Source organism: Tachypleus tridentatus, chromosome 4, assembly GCF_004210375.1.
Source record: "Tachypleus tridentatus isolate NWPU-2018 chromosome 4, ASM421037v1, whole genome shotgun sequence".
Classification (NCBI taxonomy): Eukaryota; Metazoa; Arthropoda; class Merostomata; order Xiphosura; family Limulidae; genus Tachypleus; species Tachypleus tridentatus.
The window spans coordinates 97,263,423-97,282,431 of NC_134828.1; the positions used below are offsets into that span (position 1 = coordinate 97,263,423).

General features: G+C 32.5%; 1 protein-coding gene across 9 annotated transcripts in view; it reads left to right on the plus strand.

Moving 5' to 3' along the window:
* Nucleotides 1-629: 629 nt before the first annotated feature.
* Nucleotides 630-19,009, plus strand: part of LOC143249731 (transducin-like enhancer protein 4) — a 122,473-nt gene continuing 104,093 nt past the window's right edge. For 8 of the 9 annotated variants that reach the window (XM_076500050.1, XM_076500051.1, XM_076500052.1 and 5 more), the window contains exons 1-2: nucleotides 630-1,194; nucleotides 14,332-14,432. In XM_076500050.1, the coding sequence (XP_076356165.1) occupies nucleotides 1,174-1,194; nucleotides 14,332-14,432 (122 nt within the window). In that variant the 5' untranslated portion in view covers nucleotides 630-1,173. Of the gene's footprint in view, nucleotides 1,195-8,876; nucleotides 9,008-14,331; nucleotides 14,433-19,009 lie in introns of those variants that run through there. The other variant, XM_076500058.1, reaches the window with a different exon arrangement.

Here is a 19,009-nt window from a genome sequence, read left to right on the forward strand (position 1 = left end):
AAAGTGTACCGAAATTTACTAACTAATTACCAGATAAATTGATTACAAAAATATTGACACATGTAAAGTAAACACTGATGGCATCCATTAATTTTAATTGTGCTCATCCCATGAAAACAAAATATAGTTTAACAAATTTACCTTATTTTTTTATTCGGGATTATTAATTATTTGTGAGCTCACAAGGAGTTTAATTGAAAATTTAATGTACTCAGCTCTATCTTTCTAAATCACCAAATTAAAAGTTAACCCCGAAGATAATTAGAATGTTTTCTATTGTTTGATCAACCAATATTTAGCTTCTCTTTAACTGCTGGATGGCAAAAGTTGTCCTACTAAGACTCTCGCGGACTAGATAACCTCTCCTGCTGTTGTATGAGCTACGCAAAGCGACCCATCTTCACTATCCATGTTGGAGTACTTTCAGCTGAAATGATACATGTGCTCATACAAAGAAACCATCGGAGCGTACATATACCCGAGCAACTATTACGCAGAATAGATGAAAGGCGTGGCTTCGTTGTCACGCGGTTTTGATTGACATCAGTCAAAACTACGTTGTTAGGGTGATGAAGGTAACTTTTTATTTGGTATTGTGAATAACAATTGGTTGGTTGAATGAGAGCGAAATACTCAAGCAGAAAAATCTGCGTGCGACAGTCAGAGCCCCTTCTGTGACAGGTCGTGTATGTTGATAACGCCAATCACTCTATTTGGGGTGCGGATTTGCACTGCCTACTTGTGTCGTGTAAGTATGAACGCCAACAGCCACTAGGGCGTTGTGACTCGTCGCGCCGCGTGTAGCGTATGCACCCTGCGGCAGACACGTTGGGCGTACTGGCAGCCATCATTGCATGCTTATTCAGCGTTGTACTAAACCGCAAGGCTTCTTGTTTTGGACATCAACACCATTTGAATCGTTCGTTTTCTTCAATACTGGAGAGAGTTTGTAAAATTGGAGTGATTGTCAAGAAAACTTCGCCTGTAAGCAATGTTCATCTGTATGCAGCGTGACATTTGCAGTTACAAAAAGTGTAGTTTTCTTTTGTGAGGTTAAAAAGTGATTGTAGTAGCTCGTTTTTACACCTATCGTAAGTGATCGTTCGAGATACTGTTATCGAAGTGTTGTGTTTTTCTGGTTTGAATATCTACAGTTATCCAGGCATTTTTAATATGTATCCAAACAGGCATCCGGTAAGTTGCAAACCATCAAAGTGAAGTATATTTTATGTTGAAAGTAATTTTAATTATTTTCAAAGCATTCTTTTTACTGTGCTTAGAAGAAAAAAAATTGTGGAAAAGTTACGCACGCGTAAACAGTAGTTATACTATTTCTCTAGTAGTTGTGTTTTATACATTCCAACTTAAGAGCAGACAACTTAAGAGAAAGAGTTCTCTGAATAATATTTATATGTCAGTCGTTATAAGTTTATTTTTAAATACAGAAAAAAGTGATGGTGATTAATAATTAATTATGTGTGTGTACGATTGAAAATTAAAATTTGTTTTTGTACATTTACGTAACTACTCAGATAGCAACTTTATCATATTTAAAACTACATATGCAAAAATTATCTTATTTTAAGTGTAAATATAGAGATAAAAGTAATGGAAAACAACAGCGACAATTAGTATGTACAGGGTACATGTATAGGAATGACAAAATATAATTGCATGTACATGTGTGTATGCGTATAGATATCAATATGTAAATGTTCTCGTTAGTTTAAAACCTAATATTTTTTGGGGGAAATTCAGAGTAATTATTTTCGTTGTATTTTCTTTCCTCAGACATGGGGGGGGGATGTCGTAACATGGCATTGTATTACACAGTGTCCTTGGGATCCTGAAAGCCAATGAGGCACTTCAGTATAAATATAATTTCGATTATTAAATATCTTGTTACACAAGCCTTACATTTCAGTATTCCACAATGCAAAAGAGCAGATTTAACAAAGACTATAAACGTGGTGCATATTTTGTAAAATTATTAAAAATTTAAAGAAAAGAAACGACGAAAACTCAAACCGTAACTGTCAAACTGTCTTTAAAGATACGCATTAAAGAACAGGTACAGTTAGTATCGATCTAATATAATATGGATATCATTACAATAACGCACTGGCTTGCGATGTAAGCCTCAATTGTTAGAGCACATTAATATAACAGGTACAGAAACTTTACTTCTAGAATAGCGTTTAATAACGGTAGTTTAATTAGAAGCTTAAAAGTTTTATTTACAAGAGAAAAAATTACTGTGGAAAAGAGTGTAATTTACAAGCAAAATTAACCTGGCGAAACGTCATGTGTAATAATTTTATTTATATATCAATCAGTGTTGGTCGCTATAATTAAAAGCTCTCACTTACCTGTTGTCACCAAAGTAAATTAAGGACTTGTTATTGCTAGCTGTATCACAACTGCTTTAATTCTATTTGGTTATTATCTGATCGTGAACAAACCTCGTTATTGACAAAACAGTTCAATGCATAATTCAACTCAAGTGCTTTTTAATTTAATTATGAATAAAGGACATCTGTTATTGGTAATTTAAATCATCATATTTTAAAATATTTCGTTTATGTACTTCATAACACACATTATCAAAACTATTAAATAATCAGTTTTCTGTCGTCTAGCTATGAAACGACACAACTACTATGAACCAGTAAGTGGCATCCCTGATTTCGTTTGTTTGCAAAACTTGTGTTCGGCGATTATGTGACCTACTGTACACATTTTTATTGACATGTAGAAGTGGATGAAACACAGTTTTCAGTTAAAAGTTCATACAACAACAGACTTAGATATTATATTTCTATTAGTCATGAACAACTGTCATGACATTAAGGAAAACATTTAACATTTCCGTGATCTAGAGGGCTACGAATGGTTATCATAAGTAGTATTTATAGTAGGAACGGATCAGATGTGCAGTACAAATTAAAATCTCAAACACATTGCAAACATTATATAAACAAATCTTTATAAACACTTTACATACATTAATCAGTAATAAATAAACCAGCTACAAAGGAACAAACCACCAAAATACTTGAGAAAGTCAACAGAGAAAAATAAAAAAATTCACAAAACCACAAGTTTGTTGATTTGACTGGCTGGCTGATTAACGTTACTGGAAAGGCATAGCTGTTTCAGGCCTTTAGTTTATTTAAATGCACAAGACTGAATTACGCTGTTTATGCTAAAAACGTTTTTTTTTTTCATTTTATTTATATTCTTGTTAATAACAATAGCCATTTTGCAACATTTCTAACGCGCTAATAATACGCTAGTTACCATGTTCTGTGAGTTGCTCAGTAAAATCCTGTCCTCATATCATATGCGACTGCACAATTACTTATGCGCTATGTGATCAGTGTGGAGCTATATCAGCTAGATAAACAAAAAGCGGAATATGTTTAGATATTTAGATTCTCTAAATGTTCTACCCATGATCTAGTCTTTGAAAGCGAAGTTTTCAGTTTTATACATCTGACTTGAGGGTTCTGTATTAGATAATGCACTTCTGTCATAGTGAGTTTCCTACTTAAGGACGTACGCAACCATTGCTGAAGTCTGACATGGCTTTGCTTGAGTGTTATGAACTGAAAACAAGAACGATAAGCCCTATAACGTATCTTTGCATTTTTATCAAACTAAGTGTGGCCTAGCGACATCTAAGGTTGTCCTTGAAACGTACATTTTAAAATTACACTGTTTCAAGGAAATTAAATGAAAGAAAATGGGGAAAGTATTATGTTGATAATATTGAAAAGTATGTCTCTGTAAAAGGAACACTGAACAGAGATAAGGCTTCAAACAGTAATGTTAAATATGCGAAACAAGTCTTAGCCATTAATTAGTCAAAGAAAAGTCTGTCACCTGCCTAGATGGAAGAAAAACGATAGCAAAAATATCGACAAAAGCCAGGAAACGTCGAAAGGCAGCTTTAAGTAAAATGTTAGAAGGATAGGCCTAAAGCCCAGTCACTCTCGAGACTTAGTATCACAAAAAATACAAGTGTAAAAAATATTTAAATAAAAATAGAGATGGTAGCACCAAGAAGTAAGGAAACAAAGTAGGAATAGGTGGGATAACATTACAGTACTCGATGGTTTTTGACATGGTGCAACCTCTAATGGATGTGGCCATTGTTTCGTCATTCCCTGTTTCGTGTTTAATTTAAACTTTGGTTCAGTTAGAGATTTGAACTGGTCTTTTTTTTTTTTTTCTGTTGCTATTCTTTTCTAAATGTTCAATAAATTAAAATCAGCATTTTTGATACTGTTCTTTTGGCTCACCCTTACCAGTGGGTAACTGTAATGTCTCCCATAAGTAAAGTATGATTATTAGAGCTTCCTATCTCACTTCCTGCTTTAATACTCTCCTTATGATGTCACGCATTTCATTAAGGTCACATAATGTCATTACATACGTGTTTCTGTACCTGGTTGTTGAATCAAAGTTAGCAACAGAGAAATTTAGCTGTATATATCTGCCATTTAGTTTGAACATTTACCAAATTACATAAACATAGGAAATACGAATGGGTGGCCGATGGTCACACCCACTTTGATGTTGCACCATGTCATAAACCACCAAGTGTTGTAATGTTATCCCATCTTGCCCATTCCTACCTTGTTTCCTTAATTTTTGGTGCTTTCATTGCCACTTCATAACTTTTAATTTTAAACATTTTACACTTGTAAATCTTACAGAATGCAATTAGCAACATCTGGACTCGCTTTTAAACCCTCAAATAATATTGGCCAGAGACCTGAACAAGTTTAACTAATTTACGACAGGTTCATAAGACTACCACTGTTTAACAGTCATTATGTACTCGAGTTAACCGGTTGATTTCACAAACACTGACTAAGCATATTAAAAGGATTTAGGTCATTTAAAAGATTGTGAGTGAGATAAAATATTTAGCCTTCTATTCGTGAATGCATGACGAAAAACAGCGTATAACACATTATGGGAGTGGCAAGATAACTTTGATTGTAGAATGTTAAAGATCCTTGGATGAAAATAAGATATAGTGTAGTTGCTTGTGTTTGATAAGTTCTACTTGTTTGATTCGAACGTTTTTAATATTGTAATAAGTGTTTTGTTTTTTTCTTAAACCAAAGATTTGGATTATTTAGTAAGAAAATATTAGGCAAGATGACATGAAAAGTTTCGTAATTATTTTATCTGCACATTGTTATGGCAGAGGGAAATGGTATGGTTAAGGCTTTTGATATTTATTTTTAGCTGATATGTAGCTTTAATTAGGTGTCTTGTAATCAGTGTTTTTTGAAATTTTTATCTTTATGTAGATATCTGAAAGTCGATATGTCAGAGGTTTCGCTTTTAAAGCTGCAATGAATAATATTCAGTATATTCTTTGCACACTAATTCCTCTAATGGTATTTGTATGTTTGTTTTCTTATAGCAAAGTCACATCGGGCTCTCTGTTGAGTCCACCGAGGGGAATTAAACCCCTTATTTTAGCGTTGTAAATCTATAGACTTACCGCTGTACCAGCGGGGGACCCTCTGATGGGAATAGTAGTAGATACAAAACACATTTTTAGTTATGTTAAAGCTTTGTCTTTGTGTGAGCAAATAATGTTTTGTATTAAATTATGAAAGCAAACTTACCCTAACTGACGAAACGTATTTATTTTCCTTTAGAATAATATTTCAAAGAATTTAATTATAAAAGTCGCGAAATGTTGCATTTTCAACTATCATTGTTCAAATAAAAAATAAAGAAAGAAGGATAAAAGAAACGTCTGAAGAACTTTCAGGCGCAAACTAATGCACTGCTATGTACAAAGTGATCTACATGTTGAACTGGTTGTAGTAAAGCATTACATACATTTTCATTGCTTAATTGAACATTGAAGCACCCTGATTTCTTCAATTCACTGTTTTCAACTTCGAAAACATTTCCACTGGATTCAGGTAAAGCAAACACTTGCAGTATAGATTGAGCCTATTCAGGCCACTACTGTTGATTTCCGTTACAATTATCATGAATGGTTAAACAGGTATTGTCAGAAATGGCTTCAGAAAGGCACTGTATGTATAAACTGTGTTGGTATTTTTCCATTTGTGGAGAAACGGCAAAATAAAAACCTAAAACTCCATTTTTCTAAACAGATCAATTGCTCATGCAGCATACCACAATTTCCGACCGATATTTACGTGGAAAATACTGATTTATGTTTTTTTATATCGGGGGTGGGTAGGTATTTTACTGGTTACAACTGAAAATCGGAAGCCATAGGTATAGTTTGAATTGCCATTTTTCATGAAATAATATGGTTTACAGTTTGTACTAAGAAAGTAACAAAATGCTCATCAAATTAGATTGAAACTAATACATTTAAATTTTTCATATGTTAATATTATTTGTGGTACAGTACATTAAGTTAGAACGCTTTTGGAGCCTCATTACGTAGCTACAATCTATGTCGCCATGCTCATTGATGCTCTTTTTTATGACTGTGCATCTCAACGATAGCTCTGCATCGAAATTTCCATAGCATATGGCTCCATCATAAAGCTTAGCACTCGTTCCTGGTTACATTCCATAATCCATCTGAAATATTATACAGAAGGTTCCAAAGCACCTGTATTAACTGACAGTACAGAAATCAATAGGTGCTGCATCCGGCAGTTTTACTGTTGTGTATTCGTGAGGAATAATAGTATGAGTATCCATTTCTTTCTTTATCTGTTTGAGTTGTTTAACAGTTGAACGGCAGGTATGAATCAAAAACTTAACTTGGTTATCTCTTTTTCAGAGGGACATCATTTGTAATTATTTTTGTATTGTTTCCAGTAGTAGATGGGCAACTTTAGTCACTGACCTTTGTGTTTGTGGCTTCTTGCTCGTTACAAGATGATATATTTTGCCTACCGTAGCTAGGATACAACGTGTGTTGCAAGTTTATTTCTGGGTGGTTCTAGGTCCCTAAGTTTAACTTTATTTCTTTATTTTCGATTAAGTACAAAGAATATCTTCATCGTGGACTTTGTAAACATCAGGTTTGAGCATTATAAAGGATTTACTATTATATATATATATATATTTTAACTTCTATGTTTGTTTCAGTTTAATATATAGTTAGAAATGCATGTAACTTATATTATTAAAATTATTGCAAAAGTTTTGCCTAATCTTTAAATTTGTAGAAGATTCTTGAGTGTAAGGATCAGCAATGTATGTTTTACGAAAGCACTAACCTATCTTCGAATATTGTTTCCAACTGAACTTTCGTGAACCTCACCCTAAGCTTATAAATCGACGCACCAAGAGAGAGTTTTCTCTTGTTGGTTTGCTACAGTTAGTATACTATAAACCTCGGAAGCTATAACTATGACAGACGCTTATTAATCGGAAACTACAGATATTTGATCAGGTACGTTTACAGATTTCTAACTTTACAAACCGTTTAACTCCAGTGAATTAACTTCGGACGTTATTATTTCTACTAAGACATGGTATAACTCAGCAGAAAAAGCTCATGTGTAAAGAAGCTGGCTAACTTATTCTTAAGTGAAGTATACCTGTGTATCGACATAGAATTAATTCGCTCATCGTGAACCGTCAATAAAATATTCAGTTCCAGGCCAGATAAAAAACTCAATATTGTTTGTAAGTTTGTAAAAGTCATTATTTTGTAATAACTTATTATAAATTGTATTGCTGTTTACACATTAAAATGCATTGGTGTTAAGAAAGAAAATTGCTTGTATCAGTACTGTAGGTAAATATCCTAAATTTGATGCATATTGATATTCAGTTAACTTCTAAATTAAAATTTCAGGCTACTTTAAATCGTAATACGTAACATAATAAATCGGAAGCTTCTCCGGGATAAATTATGACAAGTAACAACATATTTTCATGATATGAATGTATGTTCATTTCGTGTTTGAAAGGGGTTTTACATACCTTAACAAGAGCAGTCAGATGTGGATGGCGTTACACTTCTTATGTAACCTCAAATAATGCTGAAATGTAGTTCTGATACTTTCCATTTCACAGCAACTTTATTTTAGCAGTAGTTGTTATGCGACTTGCTGAGTTACACATCCGAAGTTGTTTAAATATGACATATCCATTCTTGTATAACCATGCTTTCAACCTGCATATCAAATTTCAACAAAAACTTATACATAAATGTCTCAAAATTGATGTTTTTGTCATTTTATAACATTCATTGTAATTTATAATGAAATGATAAACCTTATACTTTTATGCAGATCCAATGAGTTTCACCCTAAAGATTACGCCTGTTATTTTTTTTATTTTTAGATTTTTTTTATGTTCATTCCTTCTCTTTATCTGAATTTTAGTAGGATAACCTTTGCGCCCCAGTCTTTTATTTTACTTAACCACAGGTGATTTAAGAACTAGTAATAAAATAACATAGTATTTTGTGCAGTAGTTAGTGGGAAAAAACATAAATGGAACAAACCTTTAAAAGTTTTGGTATTAGAGAAACTATAGTTTCGACACATTTACTTACCCTCTTCAGTCTCACATTGTTTTCTGGCAGCAAATCTTTTGCTTAATCAAAAGCCTGCCTGATTTCAACACCCCCCAAGGCCACTTTAAGCTAAACAACTCCCTGATCCCTCATGCCCATTAGGAAATTCGAAACTTAGACGTTGCTGACCAATTGTACAGTCAGATGACAACGTGTCGAAACTAGTTTCCTTAATATTACGACTTCTGACAATTTATTCCATTTATTCTGGTATTTTGAAACTACTAAACAAACTCAGCTTTAAAAATAGCTACAGCCAGAGTTTTAATATCATTGAATATAGTAGGTAATATGTTTAAGTTGAGGTAGAGTGAATAAAATGGTGTGAGAAGTAATTTATGGTTTTGTGGATAAGTGAAAAAGTCGTAACTTGTATGGAGAACAACGAGGAAATATGGTGAGAAGTTTTAACACGTAGAAACAAGCAAATGAAGAAATATTTAGTTTCTGTAGGTGTGTTCTTTTTCCTTCCTGCAATTATTTTTGTGTTAAATTATATTTGCTTATCGCTATTGAATTTTTTTTAACAATACATCACTTAGCCAAGTTTGGTTTATTAGACTACGTAGACAACAAATTATTCTGATGATTCAAATCCCTGTTTATCAAATATTATTGTTAAGTTTATCGTATTCAAACAATATAAAGACGCAAAAGAATTTATTATTTTTGAAACATAAACTATATTTATTAGAAATAAGTTGATCTTGACCTAGAATATTCTTAACAAAACTATTGTTGCTTAGCATTACTTGACCTTATTATAAAGTTGTCGATCTCCAATAAATATCAGTTTCAACGGTGTTTTATGCCTTATTGTCGAAAATGGTTATTACGGTACAAAACGAGTCGAAGTTATCTGTGTATATATAAAATGGAGCTAATTTCTAATAAACATTTAAATATTAAGATGAAAGGAAATAATTTTAACAGTATTTATTTTTCAAAACAGTACCCCAACAGTTCAGAAATTTTAAATTAGATAAGACTTACAAAGTTTTGCTGATTGGTTAAATATTTCCACTGTGAGAAACAAAAAATTATGAGATGTCGGTGATACCAAACGATCTTTATCCGGCAATAGTAAATGTGCTACTTACTACATGGTATTGCCCGTCGCGGCCTGGTAGTTAAAGTACTCGACTCGTAATCTGAGGGTCGCGGGTTCGAATCACTGTCATGCTAAACATGCTCGCCTGTGGGCGTTATAACATGATTGTCAATCTCATTTATCTCTTGGTAAATGAGTAACCCAACAGTTGGCGGTGGGTAGTGATGACTAGCTGCCTTCCCTCTAGTCTTGCACTACTAAATTAGGGACGGCTACATCGTAAAGAATTATTTTCAGTTATTGAGTTTATTTATCACTATGGGTATTTTAATTTACGTTGTGTTGAATTGATTGTGGAACGTCCTATTTAAATATGTACTGTGAATTGTGTCACATATTAAATTTTTGAGTTATAGCAGTTTATATTATTGGGCAGACTTTTGTTTTATTGTCCCATAAAAATAACAAAAGTTCAGTTCACTTAACTAAAAGGGAAAATGTTTTATAGCTTCTATCACAAATTTTACAACTTGCACAGTTGTATAAACAAATGATAGATAAGTGATATTTCTAACACAGAAATAGAACCAAACAGTCACTTCCTTGCTAAATTTTCGCTGATATCTATAGCACAAGCAAAATATATTTACAGCATGAACTGACTTATTTACTTCCTTGTTATTCATTACTCAATAGGTTGAGTATCAGATTAACCCATTAGTGTGTTTATAAAATATTTATTTTTCTTCTAGTTTTTAGAAGATTTGAGACATGACATGCACCTCATCAAAAATAGACACAACGTATCATCATTACATCATGTCAAAACTCTATAAAATAATACAATTATTCGTAACTGAAATATTAAAAAAAACCTAGCTTGTAATGCTACCTTTTCCTCTAATGTGAAATCCCTTGAGCAATTCTAAATAAAACAAAGCTATATTAAACTTTTGTAATTAAACATTATAATCAATAAATTGTTAACTAAACATGCTAAACAAAGTTGTATCATAATTATGATTATAATCCAAATTTTAATTATCTTATATACTGTGCCTAAACTGTCCACCATTTTCTTTTTGTGACTTATGACTTGTTTACTGGTAACTCAGTTTTAGTTATATTTTAGAAGTGTGGCCAGGTAGATAAGGCACTTGATTTGTAATCTGAGGGTTGTGGGTTCACATCCCTATCACACCAAACATGCTCACCCTTTCAGCCATGGGGGTGTTATAATGTTATGGTCAATCCTGCTATTCATTGGTAAAAGTGTAGCCCAAGAATTGGTGGTGGGTGGTAATGACTAAGTGCCTTCCCTCTAGTCTTGCACTGCAAAATTAAGGATGGCTAGTGCAGATAGTCTTTGTATAGCTTTGTGCAAAATTCAAAACAAACAAACTTTAGAAGTGTTTTTAACAGGAATGCCTGGTTTTTTAAGCACATTGAATTTTCCCTGGTAGATTTACTGTACTGGTATAGATTGTTTATTTTTCAGAGTTCCGTAAACCATATAATTGATTATTTTTATTACAACATATGGTTTTTCCAAACTCTCTTTGCAACACTGATTGTATAGCAATACCATGTTATTATGACAAATTCCAGTCTTTATCACCATTAATACCGTATATATTTTTCATCTGGTTACTGATTTAAGTCTTTCTTGGTTAAAGCCATGTATAACACAAATGGTGTTCTGTTTAAGATTCTCCTGAGTGTTCATTCTCAAGATGTGAGTACCTAAGGTAGAGTGGCACATAGGAGTTCTCTCTTGAATGTCTGTCTGTAGCTTTTTGTATTGCTGTTTGATAACTTATGAGTAAGAGTGGAAGATCTTTGTCACATGTTTTCTGATATTAATCCACATAAGTGACTAATTAATTTAAAAGTGTATAGTTATATCTCCACCATTCTATTAAGAAATGAAAGAAGATTGCTGTCCTTGCAGTATGTTTGTGGACTCACATTGCTAAAATTTGGATTTTGATACCTGTGGTGGGCAGAACACAGTTAGCTCATTGGGAAGCTTTGTGCTTAATTCTAAGCAAACAAATACAGCTCTGCAAACAAGATGGATTCCATGTTCTATTCCTGAACTGAGTGATGTACCTCAGATCTCAAAACAAATTCATTGACAAGATTCCTTGCTATAGTTTCTGCTTCCTGATTAGTGACAGCATGTTATTCTGGACACATGGTGAAATACTTCTTTACAACCATGATGTATTTATTCATGCTGTTACTTTCTAGTAGAGAACAAAAAACATTGACAGCAGCACTTTAGTGGTGCTTTAACAGATTATTACTGTAGTTGCCAATATTGTATACTATATGGACTTTTTTTCTCACAGCACATTTCACATGATTTAAATCAGTTTTTCAAATATTTTGGCACTAACCCACTAGAATCATTCTCTTGCTTCATAACACCCAATTGTCCAAATGTAATATATACTGGAAGATAGTGGAAGTGACAGATTGATTCTGGCTATAGTGACTATAATTTCTGTTTGTGTCAACTGGTAGTTTCCCATTTGTGATATAACAAGCCTTCTTGTAGGCACTGCAAATCTCATTTTGTCCAGTGCATATTTCTCTATGGACTGTATAGAGTGACTGTTTGTAACAGAAGATATTCTGTTTTATTCTTGATCCACTGAACAATTTATTTTAGAAATCATTTTACCTGAAGATCTTTCAGCTGAGTGTTGGACCAAATTACTTTTTAATCATAACTTGTGGATGTCCTATTCTGGATTCTTTTCTTTCTACTTAAAATCATCATTTTTACTATCTCGTGCTTTACTCTTTTTTTATTGTTTGCATTATATATTAATATAGTCTTTAGAATAATATATCAGCATTTTCATAGTTCCATTCAGGGTGGTACGTGATGTTAAAGTTGCATCTTGAAGTTTTGGGAGCAATCTTGTCATCTGGCTTTCTTGCTTGCAAACATTATAATTTTGCACGATATATCCAGAGTGCAAACCTTTTCCACATAGGTAATGATGGAAATGGCTCAGAGCTCAAATAATGCATAGGAGTTTACACAAAGTATTTCAGTTTGTTCTTTATGTTGTATTCATTGCTTTTGTATAATAGATTGTCTCATATTGCATTTATGATAAAACTGCCCTACTCCAAAATCACTGGATCTGTATCTAATATGAGAGAATTTTCTAGAGTTGAGTATGCTAATATATAAGTAGTTATATATTTTATAACTATAAAAGTAGTTATAATTCATTTTATAGTGAAAGTTGGCCCTTGTAAGTGGGTGATAAGATGAATAAGTTATTGTTCACTATTTTATCCATATTCTTTGGATATTAGTAAGAAATAAGCCTACTATGATACATTTCTACCATAGTCTGTTGGTTTCTGCAATTGTTAACGTGTTTACAGTTTGAGGGTTTGCCCCTTCTGTAATAGATTCTGCGGACGCCCATCACCATGGGCGTCGGAACCAATTATATTTATATATGAGAGCACATAGAACCATAGGATGTAGTCCCTTGTTTCATATTTGCGACGTACGTTTCTGTGCATCCAACAATAGTTATTCGCCTCTAAACTACTTTGTAATCACAGCGATGTGCTTGACGTTTCTGTATGAAAATTGGGTTACTTCTGGTTATGTATTCTTTACGAAACCTCTGTAAAGATATGTGTTACTGGTACGTGCTACCATTAGAGCACGTTAAATTGTATAACAACGAGAAAAAACGTCCTGTGAGGCCAGTGGGATAACAACAGAATGAATAAGCAGTTATTTGTATTTAAATAATGCAGACTTAATCAAATGTGTAAGTTGCGTAACAATTAACATATGAGCGAGGGAAGTGTGACTGATATTCTGTAACTGTGGTTTTGGCGTGTCATAGGTATAATTATTTTGTATTGTTTTTTACAACTTCTCATGACTTATCAGTTGGTTTCTTTCTTTAGAGGTACGCCACATTACTTTTTATTATGAAATTAATACAATTTTAAAAGAACTATTTGCGTATAATTAAACCTCTAGCACAAGTGAATATATGCTTTACTGCTTTGATTAGGCTAACAAGAAGTCTGGTAGCTGAAAACTGAATCATCGTTGCAGTACGTTACGAATATTCAAAGTGCAGCTTATTATTGTGTTGCATGAATAATACATTATAAGCAATATATTACAATGTACAAGTCGATAAGTCAACTGTAAGTCTGAGGACTTGAAACGCTCAGAAATCGGGGTTCGATACACCAATCAGCATAACGCAAATAGTCGATTTTTGGGCTATGTGCTTCACCATAAACAAAGAAAACGAGTGACATATATTGTTTTTCATGTATTGCGTTGTTTGTTCTTAATTTAGTAGGCGTATCATAACCTGTTGATTAAGACGTTGAATTCGCTATCTGTGGGAGCATAAATAACGTTAGGTCAATCCCACTATTTGTTAATAAAAGAGTAGCCCAAAAGTTGGCGTTGGGTGATGTTTACTAGTTTCTTCCCTCTAATATATCACTGCTAAATTAGGAACGGCTAGCGCTGGTAGCCCTTTTGTCGCTTTGTGCGAATTTAAACCAAACCATAATTTTGTTAACAATGCAATGACAACTTTCAATCTTATTTCTCATAACAATGGTAGATATTTAGTTGAAATTAATTAATGCATTTCGCATTTTAAGTAATTATCTTTATATAGTTCATAATTTCAGATAATCTTTAAACTTTTAGGGCCCTGCTCCACAGCCAGGACAACCGTTTAAGTTCACAGTTGGCGATACTTGTGATAGAATCAAAGAAGAATTTAATTTCCTTCAAGCCCAGTACCACAGGTAAACTTACTGAATAATTACATTAATGTGTAGTATCATGTGTTATTTAGTTAATTAAATTAAACATTGTGTAATAAGTGTGATAACTGAATGAAATGATATGTTGACAATTTCTATAAACTAGAATAGCATTATTGTTCTTATGTTAATGTATTAAAATCCATTCTGTTTAATAGTTTGCCCAGGCAAATAAATATTTGTGGTATATGAAACTAGATTTAGCTTATGTTTGTGATTTTTTTGTATGCCGTTTTCCATGTATTTGTCTGTGAACATTGTGAGCACACTCACAAAGCACTGTTGGCAATTTTCTGTTCAAAATATGTGTGAAAGGATAACATTCATCGAAAATTTGTTTGTAGTTTTGTTTCTAGAAGATGTTTTTATTTGTTATGTGTCATCTTATTGTGCATGGTATATTGGAAATTACAAAATAGTCAGATAAAATTGTTGGCAACACATTGTTTAGTGGTTAACGTGCCGGACTGTGAATCAGATGGTTCATGGTTTGTGTCCCGTTGCTCCGTACTTTGTGATCATAGGTGTATTAGAAGAGTAATGATAAAATCAAACTGTTTGATTAGAGTTGTTCAAGAATTGTCAGTGGGTGCAGTTAACTAGAAGTTTCCCTCTAGTGAGTCTAGTCTATCAACTGAAAATTAGGGTCGTCTCGTGCTTGTACTTCTCGTGAAATTTGTGTTCTTTTTGGTTTAATATTTACTGTCATTAAATGAATAATGTAATACCACATGCTAAATCATTTAAAATGACACAACTGAACGCAAATTTAAACATATTGGAACTCATTATAATTTGGCCTACTTGTGTAAAAAATCAATTACTCTTAAACACTATTAACCAACAACTTGAGCATTAGAAAATGCTTCGTTCGAGACGCGGCGCGGCATGAAACTTGGTGAATTATTCGTCATATTTACAATTAACACATTTTTACGGATTATTGAGGTTGAAATTGTTTTAATTCCTAAAAATAATAGTCAGCAGTTGAAAAAAAGACGTTTCGTTAGTTGAAATCATTCTAACACCACAGTAGATTAAATTTTGTTTCTCTTTAATAACGAACTTTAGTCTTAAGTATATTTAAAGATTTTTATTGAAACTGGTTTGAATGATAAAATTATCTTAATGTTATGCCTCAAAACGTTCAAACTCTTCAAATTTTGTTTATTATTTGTTACTTTAGTTTTATATCTTATTTCACTGTACTCGAAGACATATGAACAATCGCTTTATAGGATCATTAGGTTTAAGATTATCAGGTATTAGGTATCATATATGCTCTGTAGTGGCAGTATTTTTTCTTATTAAATAGTAGAAATATTTAGGTAGTGATAAAATCCCAAAGAATGTAATTACACTAGTAAGACGTTTTGAGATAATTCGCCAGTTTATTCTGCTTTCATGTTGATATTACATTATTTCAAGTTACTGACTGTAATTTTTGTGAGAAGTAGAATATCGATTCATTTAAATGTAACAGAATATATCAACTGTGTTACAACATATATATAAGTATGTAAGAAAGGAGGCTTCTTCGTTCATAAACCGTGGGTAGAATTTCAAACTTGTACTACATGAAGTAGGTATGGTAGCAGCTTGTTTAAGTGCGAAGCGATGGTAGAATCTTTTGGTAGCAATTTAATTATTTTTTAACGCTAGAGTATAAGACAGAAAATATCGATTCAGAGTGTGTTTAGTATTTGATGAAGACGCGCGAGATCCAGATATAGATTTTTTGCTGCTGGATTCCCTGGTGAATAATTAATCAAAATATGCTAAAATTGATTCATTTCTTGCTATATTTGTTCTGTAGTTAAGTGTGTTATTAGTAATTACGCAGGAGGGCACATAGACTTTATAATAAGGCAGAAAGACAGCTTCCATTCTAGTAATCTTAACGTTGACTCTTGTTACAAAATGGCATTATACTAGCTACATAGGACATCAAAATATTGTAGTGACGACGATACAAACTACGGTTTTTCTGTAATAAGATATTCATGCCAGCTCGTCTAATTAATGAAAACAACTCGATATATATATTTTTTTGCTACTCTGTTTACTAATATTCATGATACTCGTCAGCATAGAAATGAGGATTTTTTTCTTTGCATATCTACTTGCGTTTGATTAATTTAATACGTTCCTTCTGATAATCTGAATTTGATGTTTATATTAATTTTAAGGAGAAAATATACATATTGTTTCATGAACTGAACATCATGGATACTTGAACGTTGAACAATAACTGTAAAGAAGTAATTAAACCGGATGAAATTATTTAACTTGATAAAAATATAATAATTCACTACTATTTTATGTATAGCTATGTTTATATTTTAAATCAACGTATAACTTTTTATTTAGCTTCATTCACAATTCTTAAATGTCTCTCTTATTGGTGTTAGTGAACCGACCACAGTTCGTTAAAAACTAGACATAAACGTTCTCCGGTGGTTCGGCTATGAGTTTACAGACTAAACAATGCTATTTTCCGGGGTTCGATTTCACGTGGTGGACAAAAGGCAAATAGTCCATGGTGTATGTAGCTTTGTGGTAGGACAAGCAGAAGACACAGCACATATCTAATAGGACAAAATAGTATTATTTTAATATGTTATTAATATAACATGTTTATTGGATTCTTGTTTATTTGTTTTGTGAATTTCGCGTAAAACTACACCGGGGTTATCTGCGCTAGCCGTCTCTGATTTAGCAGTGTAAGACTAGAGTGAAGGCAGCTAGTCATCACTACTCACCGCGAACTTTTGGGCTATTCTTTTACCAACGAATTACAACGTTCCCACGGCTGAAAGGGCGAACATGTTTGGTGTGACGGGGATTTGAACCTGCGACCCTCAGGTTACGAGTCGAGTGCCTTAACCACCTGGCCATGCCGGGCATTATTGGAATTTTATCAAATACAAAAAAATACAAAATATAGCTACTCATTTGCTAAAGAAGATAATATTTGTTATCTTTATAAGCATTTGCCAGTTGCAACAGTTTTTATATAGTAACACTACATATTAATTCACTTTTACGTTTCTGAAAGAGTAGAAATAACAAACCAGGATAATAACTCGCATATGATTAAAAAATTAACAAAACATGAAAACCACTAATTTTGAATGGCCAAAATCAAAATCGCCCTCAATGGTTCAGCAGTTCGTGTGAAATTAAAAATCGTGTTTCGGTATTCGCGGGGGACAGAGCGCTGTTACCCATTGTATAGTTTCGCGTTTAACAACCGTCTGTTTTAAATGTCTTTTATATCGGTTTCAAAACAGTCCAGAAAATTCGTCGTTCGCTAAAGGTACTGTAATGCAAAAGTAAATGATGAAAAAAAAACACAAGAAAACTTTAAAACAGGGTTGAGATCAAATCCCACTTCATTACTATGCATTTTTCTCAGTTTTTCAATACTTATATTGATTCTTTGGATTTTCGTTGAAAGAATAATTTTGGATTATCGATGATTCTTGTTTGATTAAAATTAATTGAAAGAGATCGTTTTATTTGACTAATATAAGTACAAATACAGGAATAATGAACAGAGTGAATATGGTGCTTCTGTCTCATCATTCCCTTTGTTAAATTTATTGAATGGCTTGTAAGCTAGTTAGTGGGGTAAAGCCCATCTCAAAAGACATGTCTGGAAGTATGCCCCATTGGGTCAGCAAAAAATTGACAGACTTAAACTAAAATCCGGGTTAGAGATTACGTTCGGTTTAAATCCTCAAGAAACCGCAGTATTTTTGAGGTTCTTAGTCCTTCGTGATTACCCTTTTTGTCGGACCAATTATTATTATTAATTATTTTATTATCATTAACTCCCGATTTCCTTATATACAGTTTAAATTATGTGTTATTATTTTTTTTCATATGTGTGTTTGAGGGTTCAACCATCGGTTTACCAGCTACGCCATGTAACTGGATTTCTTACACCGTAAACAAAAGTATTATATTTGAATTTTAAATATCGTTCCTGTTTATCATACTACTTGTTCAGTTATTAACGAATAGTATTAGTTTTCGTTCATTTTTACCACTTTCTGAATATCCTTTTTCCTTCTACTTAAGTGTGTAAATTTTCTTAAAATATGTTTGTGGTATTCATGATAAGACGGTATGTAGAATTATTAGTAACGCTTTTTAAACTAATATCCAACTTGTACATTTTAATTAATTTTTATATTCAGTGTGTTAAAAATTCATTTAACTTTTTAATTTATTGTTAATTCAAGTAAATTTCGTTAACTTTAATACTTAGTACTTTTTTCAGAAAGTATATGTGTGTGTATTTATATATATATATATATTTTTTTTTTCAGTTTTATAATTTTTAAGATGTTTCCAAAAAGCATTTCTTTTCAATTATCTGTTGTTATTTTAGTGCCTTGTCTTTTAAAGCAGGGCCTTTGGTGATATCAGCATATAACAATGAATGCTTTACCCAACTGCATTAGGAGAAAATAATTTTAAAATGTTTAAGGCTGTTTCAATGAAGCAGTTTTTTTTACTGTATATATTTATTTTATAAGTCATGTTCAAAT